The sequence below is a fragment of the Buteo buteo genome, chromosome 11, assembly GCF_964188355.1.
Source record: "Buteo buteo chromosome 11, bButBut1.hap1.1, whole genome shotgun sequence".
NCBI lineage: Eukaryota > Metazoa > Chordata > Aves > Accipitriformes > Accipitridae > Buteo > Buteo buteo.
In genome coordinates this window covers 37,520,713-37,540,361 of record NC_134181.1, presented here as the reverse complement: position 1 = coordinate 37,540,361, position 19,649 = coordinate 37,520,713, and the positions used below count along the sequence as shown (strand labels likewise).

Below are 19,649 nucleotides of genomic sequence, written 5' to 3'. Positions count from 1 at the left end.
TATGAAATGCCACACAAGGAACATGGCCATAACTGCATGAAGCTCATTTCTTGTTGCAGTGCTGACCACTTTTGGCAGTGGTCAGGGGAGCCCATTTTGCTTTGTGTTGCCTGAGATAATGAGCATTCCCACACAGCTCCTGCTCCCTCGGCTGAGATGTGGCTCCAAGAGAAAACATACCTGGTCTAGGGAGATCACAAGTACTTGTCTGATCACGCTTTCAAAGATCACCCAGATGGTATTATTTATTTCTAGACATGTTAACAAGATTCAGCCTGTGTTGACATTTCTGGAGATGCCTGTGCCCTTTGTAATAATTCAAGACCATGTTTTTGCTTTTTGTTTTTTAAACCAATGCAATGTTCATTTATTTTTGTACTTACAAAAAAGAGCCACCCCATTATATCCCTCCCCCTCCCCCCAAAATGCCTTTTACAAACATTTAAAAATTAAAAACCAGATGATGACATGTTAATTTGGTGGAATTATTTTGAAACATAGCTTTTGTAATTAGAGTTAAACTTCCTACAAGATGACTTTGTAGAGATAGCCTGATTATCGGCCAAATAAAATTCCATATTACAAGTTAGCAAATTCTAGTACAAAAATAGTCCGTGTGTTAGAACAGCCTCTTATTATTATTATTATATTCACAGGAAAGAGTCTATTGGCTGCATAATACCTTAATATTTATGAAATTTCTTTTTACGTGGCTCATTCATCTAATTTAATATAGTGTTGAGCCTCAATAAATCCTCAGGCAAAAAAACCCTAAACAGGGTTAAATATGCTGTTCAGTGTACTCTGAAGTACTGTGCTTTTCACAGGACATCCAAGAAACCTCACAAACAGTTCTCAGCTAGTTTCGATATTAAAATGAGATCCAGATCCAAAAGGACCCCCCTAAAGTACATATCCACGACTTTCCATAGAAACAGAGGCCACAGCTTCGATGGTTAAGTTTCACTTGGGAAACGGTCTAGCTCATCCACTCATCATTTTCACGAATCCACTTTCGAGCTTCTTTAAAAACTAAAGCAGGTCACTCCTGAAGCATCTGAGACCCTTACAGCACTGCCCTCTTCAGGAGTGTCCCTACTGACCGGGCTCTTGCTCCTCTTCTGTCTCTGGTTAATGCTGTTCAGCAGTTTCTCTCGGACCAGGCCCCGCAGGGAAAATCTGGGGAAATGCTACTTGTCTCTCAAGATGTCTAGCTGCTCTTGATATTCTGTGAAAAGCCTCTGGAAGCGGAGGTTCTGTCCAATAACAGGAAGAAGCTCTTTCAATAGTTCTCTCTTTCGTAAACCCTGCACAAAAAACACAAAAGCATTCTCAGAATGTATTACTTGGCATCATGAATATATTTGATAGAGCTGTTTAAGATTCATGCCTTTTTTCCTGCCTGGAGAGGGCTGTATATTTTATGTTCTTACTCTGCTTACATGACTCCCAGAATAAAAAACTGTCTTTATATTTATATACACTCATAAAGCTGGTGCAGCCTCTGCAGTTACAGACTCCAGGCATGCTCTGAGAAGGGAAGACACTTGATTGGCACGTCGCTATTTCAAAGTTGCTGTCTGAAGAATGTGGAGACCTGAACATGCAACTCTGCTCCATCTGCGTGATACTCAAGACAGTACCAGAGCTGAGACTGTGGCACTAAGCATTTGTCTACAGTTTGACATGAAATAAATACAAGCGCCATAGGAGGAAGCCTGCTTGTGAGATTAGAACAGAGTACGGAAAGGCTTCCAGGACAGCAAAAATAATTTGTGATTGCTTTTTGCCACCAAGTTTAATCATATTTTAAGTTCTATTATCTATCCAAGTTCTGTAAGTTTCATGGGAAATTCTTCCTCGTTCTTTGTTAAACTATTACCAGGACTTACCATAACTGTTGATTCCCACTGACTTCCAGCTGAGTAATGGACTGGACCCAGTAAATCCTTGCATAATTCTCGCAAACGATATTCAAACCCTGAATATTATCAGAAAATAAAATCACATTCATAAGCATTTCACTATATATAACCACAATGTAACTGACAACATTCAGGAAAGAGTTACAAGTATCTAGAATAAAATAAAGCCAAAAACATTGGTTTCTCAAAAAGTATATTCTTCTTCTAACAGCTAATCTTTAGAAAGCTAAGATGATTTGTAAAAGATTTATTTTAGAGTTCCGAAGGGGTTTATTTTAAGTTCTCAAAACCAAAACCACTACTAAAGATGATCTACAATAAGGAGACAAACTGAAGTAGTTACTCCAGTTTGTTTTAAGAGCTGCCCTGATCTCAACCTCACTCCCCCCTCCCACATAAATATACCAGCTTTAAAAAAAACAAACCAAAACAAAAAACACTGAAAAACTGACACACTTCAACAGCCAGAGAACTAATACAAGAGAGACATCACAAGAGCTGGAAAGCCACAAGATGAAAAACCAGTGAAGGGGAAAAGTTGTCAGGTTGCATTTAATGGCAATATATGAATTTGGAAAAATGGAATCAGGAGTAAAAAAAAAAAAAAAGTAAATCAGACATCCTTCTGAAACATTAAAATATTACTAACTGGAAGAGATCTCTTAAACCCTCAGAAAAAGAGCTTATAATAAAATTAAAATGGATCCAATTAATATACACAAGAGTTAAAAAAAAAAAAAGTAAAAGAAAACCTTTAATGAAACCACACACAGTTTCCAGGCCAGCTTTATTCACCCAAAAAAATCAGAGGGGGGAATTCCTTTGCAAGTAACAAAGTCATCTGTTCAAGAGTAACTTGCCAATCAAGGTATAATAGATTGAATATTTTAATGGATTAGAATTCATTAAATGTTGAAACCATCATAGGAATAAAGGGTCAATAATAGGATGTGCAATTTTCAAAATTTAGCAGACCTATAAAACTAGTAAAACAGTAATACACGTATGGCAAAGCAGAATTTGCAGTGACATCCAGTGTATACACACATGCAAGGCAGTGACATTTGTGCAGTGCAAGATGAACCCTGCACACACAACAGAGAGGTTCTTAATTAGTGAAGACTCTTGAAAGTATAACCATCTCTTTAACACATGACCCAAGATGAACACTTTCATTTCAACTGCGGAAGGACACAGAGAATCATATGCAGTTCATCAAGCTCTTGTTAAATAAGGTAGGGGTCAAAAGACAAGAATTAATGAGCTCAATTTTAATTTTGCCAACACCTATTAGGTGGCCTAACACGAACCATTTCGCTTCCCTCTGTGTAAAATGATTATGCATGGTGAGGAATAAGGGTGAATTAATACAATGGGAACTACTAAATTTGGAATGCAGACAAGCAGAGATACAACAGAGATCTTCAGAATCCAAGAAGCATAAAGTCAGTTGGTTAACCTTATTTAACATAATAGCACAGAGATACAGTGTATTCAAATATAAAATAGACACAAGCAACCTTTCTTGTGGGTTTCTTTCCTCACAGAATTTAACCTGGGGAGCTCACAGTACAGGCTGTTGAAATTTTAGAATGTAAAAAAAGTATATAGTGCAAGTAACACATGCAAATTCTCTGCAGTTTTATGTGCTGTGGTACAAAGTGTCAGAAACCAAGCAACTCTTCCATTTCACATCAGGCAGCGATCGTCAGTTGGCTGAGGAATGTTACGTATTTTACAAGGTGCTGCTGGTTCCTCTGAAACATCTGTAGTTGCTGCCAGATAATACATACGATACGCCTGATGGACCACTGGACTTTTTTTACAATGCAATTCCTATATTGAAGTCCGCAGATGGCACTGTTTCCCCAGACCATGATCTGTTCACAGTCAGTGTGTCAAAACAGGATTCCTGAGTACTGAGCACTACAGGAAGCAAATGCACTTCAGCAGTTTGTTTTGGTTTTAAGTAAACACTGAGTCCAGAAGCCAAGTGCTAAAACGAGAATGTTAAGTGCAATCATACATATACATGATGTGAATAAAGTGTTTCTTAAAAGTCCATCAGAGCTGCAAAGAAGTAACACAGCATGGCAGGTCTCACCTTCATTAACCAGGTACCGTGCATAGATAAGGAGCCAGTGGCGATATTCATGACTGGACTGTAACATAAGTGCTGCTGCTATCTGGTTCTCCAGGTATGCAAGCGTTGTTTCTTGTTGCACTAAGTGAGGCATGGAGAACAATCTTGCAGCTTGCCTTCCTGAACTACAAAACCAAAAAATTAACATACCAGCCATAAAATCAGATACTAGTTTAAGGAATATATATTTTTGTAGTACAAACTATTCTACACTTATATTTCACAGGCACCTAGTGCTTCCAGAGTTCAAACTTTTAATGACAAAGGCAGCACTTCATAGCAAACTGCCTTCCCCACCACTGGACAATTTACAAGTATCAAGGAAGGTTTTCTGCCTCCTGTTCTTTATCTCTTTCTTTCATCTGTCTTCTCTTTAAAAACACATGCTTATCAGTGAGAAAGTGCTCCTAAAGCATTTACAGGATTTCTTGCAAATAAATGTATTGTCATAAGAAGGCTAATTTGAAAAGAGTAACCAATTATTTCCTTTTTGAAAAAAAAACGCTAGTTTTTCAGTCTGGTATTTTCTCTCTCTCAAAAAGAGAGTGTTGTTTATTTGGATTTCAAATATTTTTCCCAATTAATCCCACACCCCCCTACCCCAAGAGGACAGCAATAAAATCATACAACTCTATACAGTTTGTCTCAACAAAAAAAATTAAACTCAGATGTGAAGGACAGAAATAGCACAGAAATCTGCCTGGGAAATCTAATTCAAATCCAGGTGAGGAAGGGCTATTAAAAATTACCTACAGGAGTCTGTTCTGGCTCACGCAATTCCCTGGTGATATTTTCAGATGTTAAAAATATGCATTAGATGACTAATCACTCAACTTTCTCAAAGACTTAATTAAATAAATCCCTTGAGGACAACTGAACTACTCAAAATTTGTAGGCCTACTCCAGAAAGCTGGCAAATTAAAAATTAAAATGTAAGATGTAAGAAATTCAGTTTAGCTAATCAAAATATTACATGTAAAGAATTGTCAAATACTTTACCCACCCAATAAAGAAGAGCCTCAAAAAGATTAAGTTTAGAGCATGCTTTCCTGCCCCCCAAGCAATCTCAAAATAACATTAAGGTACACACTATAGATATGCAAAGGTTTAAGAAAAACACTGTATGAGCTACTGATAATTTCAGAACCATTAGCATCTTAAGAATTAACTCACTGATTCAAGCACATGAATAAATAATAGGGGGGGCGAAAAAAAAAAGACAAGCATGCTGATTAAATGAAGCAAGTAAGTGCGTACTTTGATGTTCGTCCCTGTATTACAGCTAAGGGCCCAGAACACAGCATGGCTTCTTGGGATGGTAAACTATTCCTGAAGTCTGCACATTGTGCTAGAGAGTCCTGTTTGTCAGAAACAAGATTCCTGAAAAAAGGCAAACAAACAAAAACCAAGTTTGAGGAAAGTAGGCAGTGATATCAAGGGATCCAGCTCTGTTCTGCCTGAAAGCCCAACTTGTATTTTCACAGATAACCAAAAAAATATCACTGAGGTGCTCAGGAATTCCACAGACCCCAAATGTTCCCACTCCATGCCCAAATTCTGTTTGTGCTTTCATGGAAATGTCCCTTCCACCCCCAAAGTTCACAACATTAATTGTATAATATGATTGAGCATTAGTTTTGAAGGAAATGAACTTTCTACTTGTCATTTTACATCTAATAAGAAGTCAGTTCACCTGGAGTGAACACAGGTAATGACTACCTCATTAAGAACTTGATTTCACCTCATGTCAGGTCCCCCCATGCACCAGACAAGTCATCACAGATCACACACATTGACAATCTTTCCCATACATTACAGCTATTCCTTCATACGAAGGGAGTTGACAGTTACAGCTGGCATTTCCACACCTAATCAACGATATAATTTTCACTGGTTTGAGATGCCAAGGGAATCACTGGCTCAAACCAATGCTAAGTTTAGACCTCCAGACAACTCGGAGGTAAAATGGCACAAATATTTAAAATACCCTTTACTACTTTATCATGTTTACATTTTTATGACGACTACAGGGATTGCTATTTTATATATTTCCAAGGCTGGGATACAAACTAAGAAATGATAGCCAATTCAGAATTATGGCTGAGAGCCTGTCCTCTGCTCCTTATTGACTGGGAAAATTTCTGCATAATTTCTCAGTTTATCTAAAGAACAAATAAGGTGCTTTTTCTTTTCCAAAGGATTCACATCTAATAATAATTATTCTAAGGAGGACTTAAAACAATAAGCCCTTTCATCAAGCATGCTTATTACACTTAAGTATAACAATTATATTAAGACAGCAACATGTTTTTTCCTCTTAGAAGGAAACAACTTAGACAACAAAGAATCTGTTTTGGAAAGACACTGTAAATAATTTAACCATGGAAATTTTTTTATGGGAACTCATGCCTTGACAGAAGTAAGAGAATCCAGGGGGAAAGCCTATCTGATACCCATTAATACACAGACTCTTATGTAGCCTTTCCTTGTGTTCAGGTCATCAGTAATGACTCTGCCATGGGAATTCTCTGAGGTATAATGATTTCTTCCCTCCTCCCCTACCTGACTTACTATCTTCATTAAACTTTTAAATCTTGGAAACAAAGAGCTCTCTTCAAACTTGACTGGTCATCAGATCCAAAAAAATATTAAGGGGTGATGGGGACTGACAAAGTCAGGCACATACACGCTCAGGATTGGAGCACATAGGTCTTATTTTCTCTGGAAACTCAGCAAAATAATTTTAACATGTCTAAACTCCCAAAAAAACTCTGAAAATTGTTTTGAAAAATTTTACAGAACTGCATTCTTTTACATAAAATGTGAAGGCTGGATTATCTTTAATCATTGCCAACTACTTGACAGATTCGACTGATGTACATAAGCAAAAGTATATATAGGTGTATGCACCGTGTAGGAAAGAGTGATAAAATGAGCTGTAGTTTAACTTTTTTATTTTTTAAATTTATTTTAAACTTATCAAATCATAAGAATATAATAGAGTGAAGCTTACACATACAACAGTGAACCAAAGCAAAACTAAGCCTGGTGTGTAATCCTATTCAGACTAACCTTCAAAACATGGAGTGAAACAGTAAATCAGAATACACGTCAGTTCAGCTAAGTTGTAAAAGCAGGAAATAATAACTTACCATGTAGAAAGAGAAGGATTAAAACAGTATGCCTTTCCATCGGACATGCTCATTACAGGTATACCATGCTGAGTCAACAAGATCTGAGAGACAGTTGCATCACTTCCTACAAGTCAAATCAGACAAAAGTATTTCTTTTGGAGTCTTCCATAATGTTCCATAATGGTAAAAAATACTAGCCACCATTAATTATCATAGGAACCAACAGAAGAATTTTCAGTCAATGTTATTCTCAAGCACAGATAGGAAGGTCAAGACACAAGATAATGATGGTAAGCACCAGGCTCAGCACAGTAGCATTAAAATCACTCTTTTGCAAAATACATTATCAATCTTGATGCTGCAATTTATACAGAACATGGGCTTAATTGGAAATGTTCTCCATATCTAGGGGCAAACTTCAGCAATTCTGCCATGTCTTCTGTAACCTGAGAAGCTTTATCTTCCTTTTTCCCATTAAGTTGAAGTTCTAAAACCCAGCATATTTAGAAAAGTGTGCTCTCTAAGAACATAGTATAAGTGGCATAGCTGGAGTCTCTTATTTCCCAGCATATTCAGGCCCAGAGTTTGTGCATGTAACTTCTAACGAAGACATTTGGAAACTGCTAGTACAACTACATCTCTAGGCAGTTTTGATTAGTACTAGTACGGATTAAAGCTAAAATAGAAGCCAGTATACTCTGAGACACTGCTTTTTTGATAATTTGTTTTGTGCCAGATATTGGCAATGAAGAAACTGAAGATTTTGAAATAACAAATTGGAAGATAATCAATTGTTGTTCATCGTTAAGATAACAAATATGCAAAATACACACAAATTGCTGTAATAGCAGATTTGCATTAAATATTTATTTTGTGATCTTCACAACACTGAGTTTTCACACTCAGAAGCAAGCCAGAATATAATAAGCTACAGAATCTTGTACAAGTCTGTTACCCGCTGATATTCTCATCCAGTTATTTCTACAGTATTTCAACACTGCCAATGATTTCCCTTTATCACACAATAACAAAGGAAAATTATTTGTTATAGGCTTTTCAGGTTTTGTAAAATTTCCGCTTATTCAGAAATGGCATTAAACAGTACAGGTGGGCTCAAAGGTTGGTAATGAAATGACCCTTTTTATTACCTGAAAATATTGTTTGCAAAGACTCATCTCTAACAATCGCTGTCTGCTTGTGAACATCCCTGAAAAAGACAAAAGGACAAATCTGCAGTTTACAAACAACTCAAAGTTCCAAAATCATTTAACAAATGCACTTCAATATTCATGACAAAGTGGGGGTTTTTGGGAGTTTGGTTGTTTGGGAGGTTTTTTTTGACATTTTCTTCATTGCTTCGACAAAATTATTTTGACAAACTCAAACCCCTTACAGCAAGACAGAAGTCAATAGCAGAGAACAACTTTTATGGCTCTTTATCAGGAAACCTCATTACAGCTAAACAAACACTAAGGATCCAAATAACTCCTTTAGGAGCTCTGACTTGCATGAGACATTAGATTAAATTAAACAACTAAACAATTTACTGCAGTTTTTATCCTGGTATCTTGAAGATGGCTAGAGTACTTCTAACTCTGAAACTCATGTACTTTATTGGCTAAGTATGATGGAAATTGGAAGTATCCATATTTCTCCTTCCCCTCCTCCCCTCAATTCATTCCATATGCATGTCAAGTCTATCCTAGGGAGGCTGTTTAGACTAGTAACTTCTAGCTGATCCTTTATCTTCCTTCTAGAATCAAATTTGATATTACGGACTGTCCTAGAACAGAAGAGAAACAGGATTCAAGTCCTGCCCAGTTAACTCTTCATATTATATCCAAAAGTGGGCTTGTGTTCAGACCTGATGTGGTTTAAGCCTAAATTTCAACAGCAATGCATCAACACAATTGAACAGAGTTACCTATAAAAAACAGCTGCTGCAGCCTAACATGGTACTTACCAAACAGAGAGCGTAGCAGCAGTGGTGAGAGCCATGATGTAAGAACCTGTGCAATGTAGGGTGGAAATGGGTGTATTCAATATTATAGGAGGAAGAAGACGACGACCACAAGCTGAAAATACCGACAATGTTCGTTTCTCACAGGCTACACTTACAATCTCACTAAAAAAAAAAATAAAAAAGAAACATTTACATTTTTTCAAATGTGAGTAGCATAAAACCAGACTGATTTCTTAAGTTATCATACAACTTGGGCTAATTCCCCAAAAGGTAACTATTACAGCTTTTAAAAAAATCCTGCATACCAAAAATAAGAGTCAAAAACTAGACAGATTTTACATATATATATATATGTATATGTGCATTCCATGCCTCTTTAATTTGATTATAACTACGAGGGTTTAAGGAGATGGGCAAGTGAAGGTTTGCAAGCAGAGATAGTATCTTTTATTAGACCAAGGGCATAGTCGGAAATATCAGTAAAGCTTTTGGGTATACACAAGCTCTTCTTCAGGCCTGTACTTGTATTAGCTTTAAAATCTGCTGCTTCTTTTTCAGACCTGGACATGGGTCAGGCTTCAGAAATATACTTTCAGTTTAAACTCTGAGGTTGGAACTAAGCAAAGTTGAGAAAAATAAAGAGGAAAAAATAGTAAAAGACTCAGGAAAATACTTCCATGTCAGATAACATCCTGTTTAAAATTTTTCATTCTTTAGTAGTAAGCACTTGAACAACTGTTGCTTACCATGATTTAGTCAACTTTAATGAAGAAATTTAAAGGACAAATGTAATTAGACAGGAAAATAGCTGTAATGGGCTAATGAGAATTTGTGATGCTTTGAGACTGCATAAAGCTAATACTTTGAGTGAAACTGGTCTTAAGACTAAGAGCAGTACATATTTTTTATCCACAAAACTTTTATTATAAAAGATTATATAAAAATTAGAAAGGGTGGTGATAAAGCAAGCAAACAGCAGTAGTCAACAGAAATAAGTCAGAATCCCTACAAAAAACTCTACAGGATAAGAGTTTAAAAGCATCAGTACATTAGACCAGGTTAGCTGGAAGAGAAACAGGACATCTTGAGCCCAGCACAAAGAATCACAAAAATCCCAAGTAGGAGTGATCCAGTTAATCAACTTTTCTAAATAAGTAGACAAAAAATACTTTTAAGGCCTCTACTTATTTGTAAATATGTGGGTTTAGATGTAATTAACTTTCTGTAAAGCGTACTTTTGTATCCCTAAAAATGTTTTCTGGCCTTCAGGACCCTCTTTCTCCAAAATATACTACTCTCTTACCAGCTTCCCGCTGCAGTGAGAATTCGACTGGTGAGGACAGTCTCCCATTCCTTTCCTTCTCGATTACACTTTAACCTGCTCAACTTTGAACCTCCCACTGCGGTCATTTCATTCTCCACTTCCAGATACATTGATGGATCTGAACTTACCTGAAATACAAAAAATAAGACACTTTTTGGAAGAGGAAAAGAACTACTCAAAAAAGCAGCAACTACTATTAGATCTAAAACAAATCCATCTTTAAGAATGGATTTAAGTATGGCATTCTGTTTAAAGTAGCTTCAAAATATATTGTGGTACTTCAAAAGAACCAGACCTCTGAAAATCAGTCTTGGCTAGAACACATAATTTCTTTGTATTTGGAGCATAGGAATAAAGAAAGGTTGTGCTAGTCTGTGCTTCCTAATTAAGGGCATCAGATCAAGTCTAGATGTGCCCAGTCTCCCTACAATCTTGCAATTAGAACCAGACTACCACAGCCTAAACACGCAGAAAAATTATTTTATAAATATCTGAAGTAATACTATTTGCCAGTCTCTTCAGATATAGAGCACCTCCAGAGAGCTCTCAGAAAACATTTGTTTTTTCTCTTCAGCAGTGTACCGCCAACACAACTAATAACAATGCAGCAGTTACTCCTGTTGGAGACTCTTATCTTTACAACACTCTTTGGTTAACCAGGAGGAGGGACTGATGAACCAGAGGTATTCCTCTTTGAAGTTTAGCTAGTTCAGAAGTGTCCTATTTTTAGCTGATTTGGCATTAACTTTTCTCATACAGACATATCCTTAGAAGCTGAAGTATACCACCTTGCTTGCCTGAACAGATACATGTATTCAAGTGTTAATTTATCAAAGGATCTGGATAATATAAGAATATAAAAAAAAAGGCAGGATTTTTTTTTTTTAAAGTATTAAGCTTTTTTCCCCCTTATAGTTCACTTATAGTTCACTTACTTGCAAAGTAAACGATTTCTGTGGGATTGGGGTTGGCAGTTTAAGTGCTAATGCTGGTGCAGAGATGCAAGCAGCATCCTTCTCAGAGGCCAGTGTAGCTGGGGACTGGAAAAAAAATAAATTGCAAAAGTAGTTAAATTTTTCCATTAGAAAAAGTTAAACCTAAAGATATTCCATAATACAGATTGATTTGAAAGAGATTTTTTTTTAATTCCAAATAATGCCAATTACAAATATTGATATTTTTCCAATTAGTTGTATAAATACAAGTTTTTAAATATAGCTTCTAAGAATTAAAAAAACCAAACAAACTAGATGTGATTTTTTTTTTATAGCCCACCCCTTTTCAGCTGCAAGTAATTAATGGAAATTCTGGTATATTGCACAGAAAAGCTAAGCTCTGACTACTGAAAACAGAGGGATCTATATGCCCTAAAATGATGGAAACTCTAATGTAACTTACATCTTCATGGTTCCTAGGAAATTCATAACCATTTAAGTCATCATATCCAAGCCACTCTCTTGTGCTTGGGCCACTCTCCATGAAAGAACACCAAAAACTGATGGCATTTCATTTTATTCTATACAGTCATTTGGCAGGCTATCACTACTTAGCATGCTGGTACCATTTAGTAAGTAGCTGCATATTTATATAAAGGATGGACACATTTGCCACACCATGTGCATGTACTTTTTATAATCTTAAATTTTAAAAAGAATAAGTTTAAAGGCAAGGAAGAAGGATGGCTAACAATTCTGAGGGACTGATCTACTTGTGTTTCCCTGACTTGATGGAACAAGTCAACATGGGACTGACTTTATTAAATGAACATTGAAAGCCACAATGAATCTTATTTATTTCACCTGAACAGTTAAAGTTACTGGTACAAGTCTGGAGTCTTTTCGAGGCCTTCCTTTTTTCTTCTTTTCTACCGTTTCTCCCTCAAGTTCCAGTTTCCGTTTGGGTGCACTGAGTGGCTTAGCAGCTGGAATTTTCTCTTCACTGTCACTGCTGCTCTCCAGAATATCCTTGGGCTTATTGTCTTTAATTAAATTCTGATCCTTCAGTCTGAGCAAGTAAAAAAAATATATTTCATGTTTTACATAAGCTGATTCCAAAAGCTGCCATATATCCTATGCACTGCATTCTTGTTGGTAAGAAGATACATTCTTAGCCTTATCTGAGTGTATTTCAAAATGCACAAAGGCAAGAGGAGGAAGCTGAAGAGGTATGGCAAATCCTCTGCAGAAATACAATGTGCAATACATATGTAAGCTGATCAGACATATTCTCTCCTTTAAAAAAAATTAATCAAACTGGATAAAGCTGTAAATAACAACTTTATTTTAGCATTCAGTTCCAATTACAATCAGATCTCTTTCCCTGGGCTGATACAAATAATTCAGCACTATGTAAGATGCAAGAGTAGTTCATCTTTTACCCTCCAATGGACATCACACTTTCTGCTTACTCATGCAGAACTTAATTTGTCATTCTGTTGTCTATCTCCAAAAGTTGTCCTATTCAGTTCTGACTACTATAAGAGGCATATTTGCAAACCACACAAATGACCTCACTGCTCCATTTTCCATTTCAGGAATACAGTATAACTAAAGATGACAAAGTACAATTCCCTGTGAACTCTTTTGTTAACCATTATACACTAAAATAGGTCATTTAATCATACTCTTCCTATTCCCTCCAATAGCTGGTTATTAACTCACAACAATGTTTTGCCACTTATTCCATAACCTAGAAATATCTTCCATAACCCAGACCTTTTTTCTTTGGCATCTGAATTATGCCAAACAATACACTTTTATCCATACTTTACTGACATATTAGAAGCAATTATGAGAGTAATTTAATGCATCTTTCTTCCACATCATATGGTTAAACCCTTTGACATAAAAATTTTAAGGTACTGGTATTTAGCAAAAACACGTTTTATTGATAATAAGTTGGGGAACTACATACTTCTTTCTCAAGACTGCTATTTTTTTTATTGTTTGTTTTGGTGAAGCAGCAATACTTATGCCATAACACGCTATGTCACAAACCCAAAGGCTTTCTTCTTTTTTTAATCATGTGGATCCAGAGCCAAAAACCCTTAAAATCAAAGCGTCTTCTCTGCGTGCCTTCAAGGCATAAAACTGAAATACAACTGCAGCTATTATGATGATAGGCCGTCTGCAGACAAGTATGGTAATTTATCTTGAAGTAAGTCTCACTCTTGTACAGAGATGCAGGCTGGCTATTTTTGTCTTCCAAGGAGCACAGATGCATGCAGCCACACAGGGGGCACATGCACGCACAGCCTCTTGAAACAATAGTTTTAACTCAGAATACTTTGAAGAGTCTGCTTGATCCCAAATGCCAGAGACAAAGGCACAAAGGGATAATGCCAGCAAATAATCTAGCTATTTGCAGCTCTCCCCTTCCTTCCAATTGTGGAAGAGACCCAAGACAATTTCTAGAGTGCCAGCACCATGGCATCCACACCACAGAGAATCAGCATTTTAACTCCCTACATTACTTTTCCACCCCACCTCCGCTCCAGGCTATGTCTTACCTGTCCACAACAGTCTGATTTGTATTTGTTACAACAGCAGTCCCTGAGGTGGCTTTGGATCGTTCTGTAAATCTGGAATCAAATGCTTTCATAGGTTCAATCTTGGATGGAGTTGTCAACACAGAGGAAGATGATGCAGGAGGAGCAGTTGAGGCAGAGGTAGCATTTACACTGTCAGTAAAACAGACAGGAAAACAAGGATTGAAAGAAATTTAGTATTGGTAACCTGCATTGCTCATAACAACTAGCTAGCATTCATTATACTGGCTAGAAAGCATATTGAAAACCTTTCACTCAAGTACATATATGAATTATGATATGCTTTTTCCCCTTTCATGCATCAGTATCTTGCAAGCTTTGCCTACTCTCAAAAGCTGTTTATGATACATCTCAGAGCTAAGAGCTTCATGTGGCTGCATAGATGTATCTAGATTAAAAGACCCTAATTCATTGATTATGTATGTTTAATTCAGGAATGAAATTATACTTTCAGCTGGTACTTACGTACCCAAAGGGAAAGGATCACTATTTTAAATGATGACTGGGGTTCCTGGTTTTAACCCTTGTTCAGGTTACCAAATATTCTCCATTACAAGATTATATTCCACTGTTTATCAATCCAACAATTTGGGCTGAAAAAAATCATGCCAGGTTTTGATTTTGCTGTTGAAGAATCCAAGCTAATTATTAGGCCTTTCCAAGCATAACTCTAAGGCAAAGGAATGTGTTTTCCCCACACTAAAGCATTCCAGGGATCTGTTATTTGGATAGCTGTTTACTTCAGAGATTTTTCAATTCATTCAGAGAATGAACTGAAAGAAAGAACAGCTCTAAATAACTGATGTTTGTACTAAAAAGCTGTTAGAAGTCCAATTTCCAAAGAAAAGGAGACTTAACAGTTTGATCTGTCAATCATTTTTCATAGTCTACCCCCTCATTTTTTAATCTGTGGCCAATTTCAACTAAATTTGATGGAGTGGTAGAGGTTCCAATGACATTGTGCTCTTACAAATGCTATAAAAACACATTGAGGAGAAGCCACCAAGTCAGTGTTACCACTGAGGAAAAAGTAAAATTTAGTTGTTCCATAATTTGAAAGACACACTGGCCAATCAGCATATGTGCTCATTGACACATCAATGTCACTGTGCTCTGATGGGGTTGTTATACAGGGTAGAAGTATGACCATGTTTGAAGTGAGGAGATCTACAGGACACAGGACAGAATTTGAAAGAAAACAAGCTTCATTACTTCCACTGCTGGAAAACCTTCTATTATTTACTAATAGCAACCCAGTAATCTATAAGCAAGCCAATTTGTTAGAGCATTAGCAATCAACTGCGTACCTCAGTGCATTGAAGTTCACTTCCAGAACTATGCATATGGATTTATTCATATTTAAAGTAACTAAATACTAACAAAATCTTGATGTTTTCAGGAATGTTAGATTCTTGAAGTTTTGCCCTAAGGACCCTACTTTAATAATTGCTTGATTACAGAACTGTAAACAAGAATCAAAAACTTAACAGTCATGTAAGCGAAAAACAAAACTGCAAATACTGACCCATCTTTATTGGCTGCATCATCTGTTGGTTTTATACTGGCTGCTGTTGGCTCTACAGAAGGCTTTGAAGTATTAAGGGAATTTGCTGCATTAGAATCTAATGACATGAGCTGCTGGTTACTTTGAGAAGACATCATTGAGCCAGATAGTGATCCAGATATTGGGATGCTATTGAAAAATGCTGTAGAAAAATCCCTAAGCAAAAACACAACAAATATATTTCTCAAAAACACTTTAAAAATAATTGAAAAAGAATAACTTTAACTAAACTATTTATTCCATTCTTCCCTTTTCCGCACATGGATACTCATATACAACCTAAAAAAACCACCAACACCTAACTTTCCAGAGTAATTTCTCATATACAAAGGACACTAAAGTCAGTATTAATGTAGATATGAACCTGCAGATATACATCACTCATCTATAATGGTAGATAATAAGAATTAGCCTTATCTATTAGAATTGAGATCTTATAGCTAAGAGAACACAGGTTGAAACTATATTCCATAAGTAGACGCAAGGTATTTCCAGCAAGTGCTTTAAGATGCCATAAGATTAAAATAAGTCAGAATTCTGAGTTTGTATCAGAAAAAAAAAAAAAGAAAGATAAAAAGGTAAAGAAGGATTTTAAAGACAACTTCCAAACGTACCCAGTGTCCAGCTGAGCTATGCAGAGAGGCGTGATCCTTCTCCGACCATCTGCTGTTCGTGTTTCAACTTGTTTTTTTAAGAGATTCTGTTGGGAAATATATTTCATCATAATTTCTGATAAATAGGAAAAGCTTTTTTCTTTTTTTTTTTCCAGCTGACAAGAATAAGTGTATTAGATGAAAGATGTTCCTCAATTAAAAATCTGTTGTTAAATATTTTTTCCGTATTGCCTTTGAACCATGCTGTTATTGCATAACAGAATCAATCTACATTTTTATTAACACGAGTGTATTTTAATATCACAACTTTTTTTGACCAATAGTAGGTGTTTTTTAAGTAGAAGTTCATACAGTACAAAGTACAATAGAATTCTGATTCTGAACATTCTTTTTAATTTAAGCACACACATTTGCAATTCTGGATCTATCCATCTGTAGAAAAAGGCATCTGTGGAGAATGTAATCCGCTCTCCACATTACAGAGTCAAGTCTGAAACATTCTCATCTGTGCGCAATGAATCCTTCATTAAAAGTTGTGTTCTATGTTTAGGAGAGAATTAAATAATGCTTTCAACTGCCTTCATTGGGAAACTGAAGCACAGTTCTACAGTTTGGCTGTTATTAGCTACCTTTAGTTTCCCTTCTGCACACCAAGAATTTAGCACCCATCATAGAAATATCCACAAGCCTTTTTCCACATAGTCTTACTTCTGCTTAAAAGCATTTTAACTTTTCAACAAGTCCCAGTAATATCAACTGGACCATTCATGGGTTGAAAGGTGCCATTCAACACAAATAAGGAAGCAGAAATTGGTTTTATCATAAGCAGTTTCATATTTATCAGCTTAGAACTTGACACTATAAAGTGACTATCCAAGAACACCTACCTTTCTAATGTCCTCCAAACTCTCCCCATTAACCATGCTTGCCACTTTGGGAGCTGCTGTCGCAGTCCCAGATGCTTCCCTAATTGACGCATTCTTCTGCTCCACCTGCTGCTGTTGCTGTCTCTGTTGATACTTGAGCATCTCTGGATTCTCAATAATGGTCGTAGACAACTGAGCCTCAGTCATTATAGCTAGGCTTTTACCATAGGTGGACTGATGAATGTTGCTCTGTGGGCGTTAAAAATGTATCACACAAAAAGACTGGCTACAACTGCTAACATGACATCACTAATTATAATGTAATGGAATCACACGAATCTAATGGAATCCATAAAATGCAAATGCCCTCTGTATCATTTATACACTACAGTTTTTTTTCTTTCTTTATATTTTCAGCTAGCACTAAATCAATACATAAAATAATTGGAATTCAAAGCTTTAGTTGCTAATAGCAATGAGAATTAAAAACAGCCAACAGCAATCAGTTTAAAAAGACTTGCATATATGCAAGTCAAAGAGTAATTTTAAAGTGTTTTGACGCACCCACTCCTTGTTTCCTTGGCCAAATAATTACTTCAAATGTATAATGATGTGTAAGCAAGTGGATGTTTTCCAAATAGACTTTCTTCCAGAATAGAAACTAATTTCACAAACTCATTTCTTGACTACTCTTTTTTAATGGTTTGTAAAGTAGACAAGAACCCATTTTTCTGTAATATGGAAATCAGTCACTACATAAGTCTACAAACAGTCCAATATTTTAATTGAATCAACACATCCCTTAAATGTGATCACAGATTCTCTGAGTGCTTACTGTACCTTTTCCTCCTCGCTGAGTGGATCTCCAAGTTCATCCTGGGAAAAGTCCAAAAACGCCACTGATCCATCCATGGAACACACCAGGATACCGAGTCCATTAAGGGTCCTGACGAAAACAAAGGCCCATCTTTGTTTTCAATCTCTTTCATTGATGCAAAGGGGCAATACAATAAATTGCTCAATAAAAATCTTAGCATAAGATTATTATCACAGCAACTCTTGATGGAACCTAAGAAGTGGGACAGTAAGGAGACAGGGTGATGGACAGCAGGAGTCCATGTGCCGATATTCCTTTGGAGACTGCACACAGGAAGGTGGCATTAAAACAATACACCTGCCCATAGCATGGTCAACACCATGAAAACCTTTCTGTAGGGGTAAAACAGAATAGTGTTCACAATAAACAATGAGAGAAAATTATAAATGTATTTGCTTCAAAAGATGTACAAAATCTGTGTGCTAACAGAACTGGGTGAAGAAAGGGACTTTCAGCAGATAAGCAATTGATACGCTTTTAAGGACCTATTAACTGCTTTTTGGGGGCCATGGAAGATGAAGCTTCATCATGCATGGGAAACAAGTGACAGTCCATTCCTATAAAGACCTTACAGTCCAAATAAACAAGATAGGAAGGAGAAGGGATGAGACTCTTAATAGAGAAGAACTATGTTGGGTAATGCCTCTTTATCATCACCTGAAGCAACAGCAATAAAGCAAGCTGTGCATCTGAGCAGTCCAAAAATCTCTGTACTAGGCAAGAACATATGTTTGATTTTGTTGTTGTTTGTTATTTGGGTTTTGAAGCAAACTGCACATGTTCTTGTATGTGGGGATATATTGTAACCCCCTTCTGCAGGTCTCAAAAGGTTTTCTTGGTAGAAGAGAAAGAGGAGAAGCTATACATTCTAGTCTTAATGGAATGATAACCTCCCATATATAAGCTATTATTGCACATTTGAAAAAATAATATTTGATGAGTTTTGACTGCTAACCCAGTAACTTCCAATTATAGAGCTCACAGAGACAGCAACATAGTGGTTTACAGATGACTTGTTACAGAGAACAGAAGAGGAAAGGGAAGCAGGCAGAACTCTGAAGTCCTATCCAAATTAGTCCAGCAAGACTTAATGTATTACATGCATCATGGCTATAGGTGTAAAATGTCTTTTTTCATGGTGGCTGGTGTCCTGATAGCATCATGTCCAGAGAAGTTAACCTCAGCACAGTGTAACTACATTAACCAACACTACTCCAAGTTAGAAAATTATAAAGTCTTGTTGAGAGCTTTCTGCTTGCTTGGCAGACAAAATTGCTGAGCCCCTATTGACCTCTGGGTCCGAGCAATTATCCCATGAAAACATAATCATGTTCAGATATTATGATGATGCATCCAAGTCTAAAACTCTAAAATAGAAATGAGACAGCTATAACAATATAATAGTATCAGATTTCTCTGAATTTACTCAAGTCTGTTTTCAGAATGGAGCATGTTTCTGGGAACATTCCATATTATTGACATTTAGCCATACATTTCAATTTGTAAACAGGATATAAAATAACAAGCTTCCTGATGATCCTTTGTCTCTCAAATATCCCACAAAACCATTTCCTCAGAAATTGGAAAATGTTAACCAGCTATTACTCCCAATGACTTTATGCCATGAAAAATGTGAAAACTGCAGATGGAGAAATAAAACACACTACAGGAAAACAAAACTATTCAAAGCTA

The 19,649-nt window shown here is 36.4% G+C and overlaps 1 protein-coding gene across 4 annotated transcripts in view; it reads right to left on the bottom strand.

The window, feature by feature from the left end:
• Positions 1 to 236: 236 nt before the first annotated feature.
• HIRA (histone cell cycle regulator) overlaps positions 237 to 19,649 on the bottom strand; it is a 39,858-nt gene continuing 20,445 nt past the window's right edge. For 3 of the 4 annotated variants that reach the window (XM_075041574.1, XM_075041572.1, XM_075041575.1), the window contains exons 11-25: positions 17,921 to 18,026; positions 17,102 to 17,329; positions 16,215 to 16,300; positions 15,562 to 15,756; positions 13,998 to 14,168; positions 12,289 to 12,493; positions 11,425 to 11,529; positions 10,469 to 10,617; positions 9,166 to 9,327; positions 8,351 to 8,409; positions 7,221 to 7,326; positions 5,326 to 5,448; positions 4,030 to 4,193; positions 1,893 to 1,981; positions 238 to 1,307 (exon numbers count right to left, since the gene is read on the bottom strand). In XM_075041574.1, coding sequence (XP_074897675.1) covers positions 1,191 to 1,307; positions 1,893 to 1,981; positions 4,030 to 4,193; positions 5,326 to 5,448; positions 7,221 to 7,326; positions 8,351 to 8,409; positions 9,166 to 9,327; positions 10,469 to 10,617; positions 11,425 to 11,529; positions 12,289 to 12,493; positions 13,998 to 14,168; positions 15,562 to 15,756; positions 16,215 to 16,300; positions 17,102 to 17,329; positions 17,921 to 18,026 — 2,065 coding nt within the window. In that variant the 3' untranslated portion in view covers positions 238 to 1,190. Of the gene's footprint in view, positions 1,308 to 1,892; positions 1,982 to 4,029; positions 4,194 to 5,325; positions 5,449 to 7,220; positions 7,327 to 8,350; positions 8,410 to 9,165; positions 9,328 to 10,468; positions 10,618 to 11,424; positions 11,530 to 12,288; positions 12,494 to 13,997; positions 14,169 to 15,561; positions 15,757 to 16,214; positions 16,301 to 17,101; positions 17,330 to 17,920; positions 18,027 to 19,649 lie in introns of all 4 variants that reach the window. The other variant, XM_075041573.1, reaches the window with a different exon arrangement.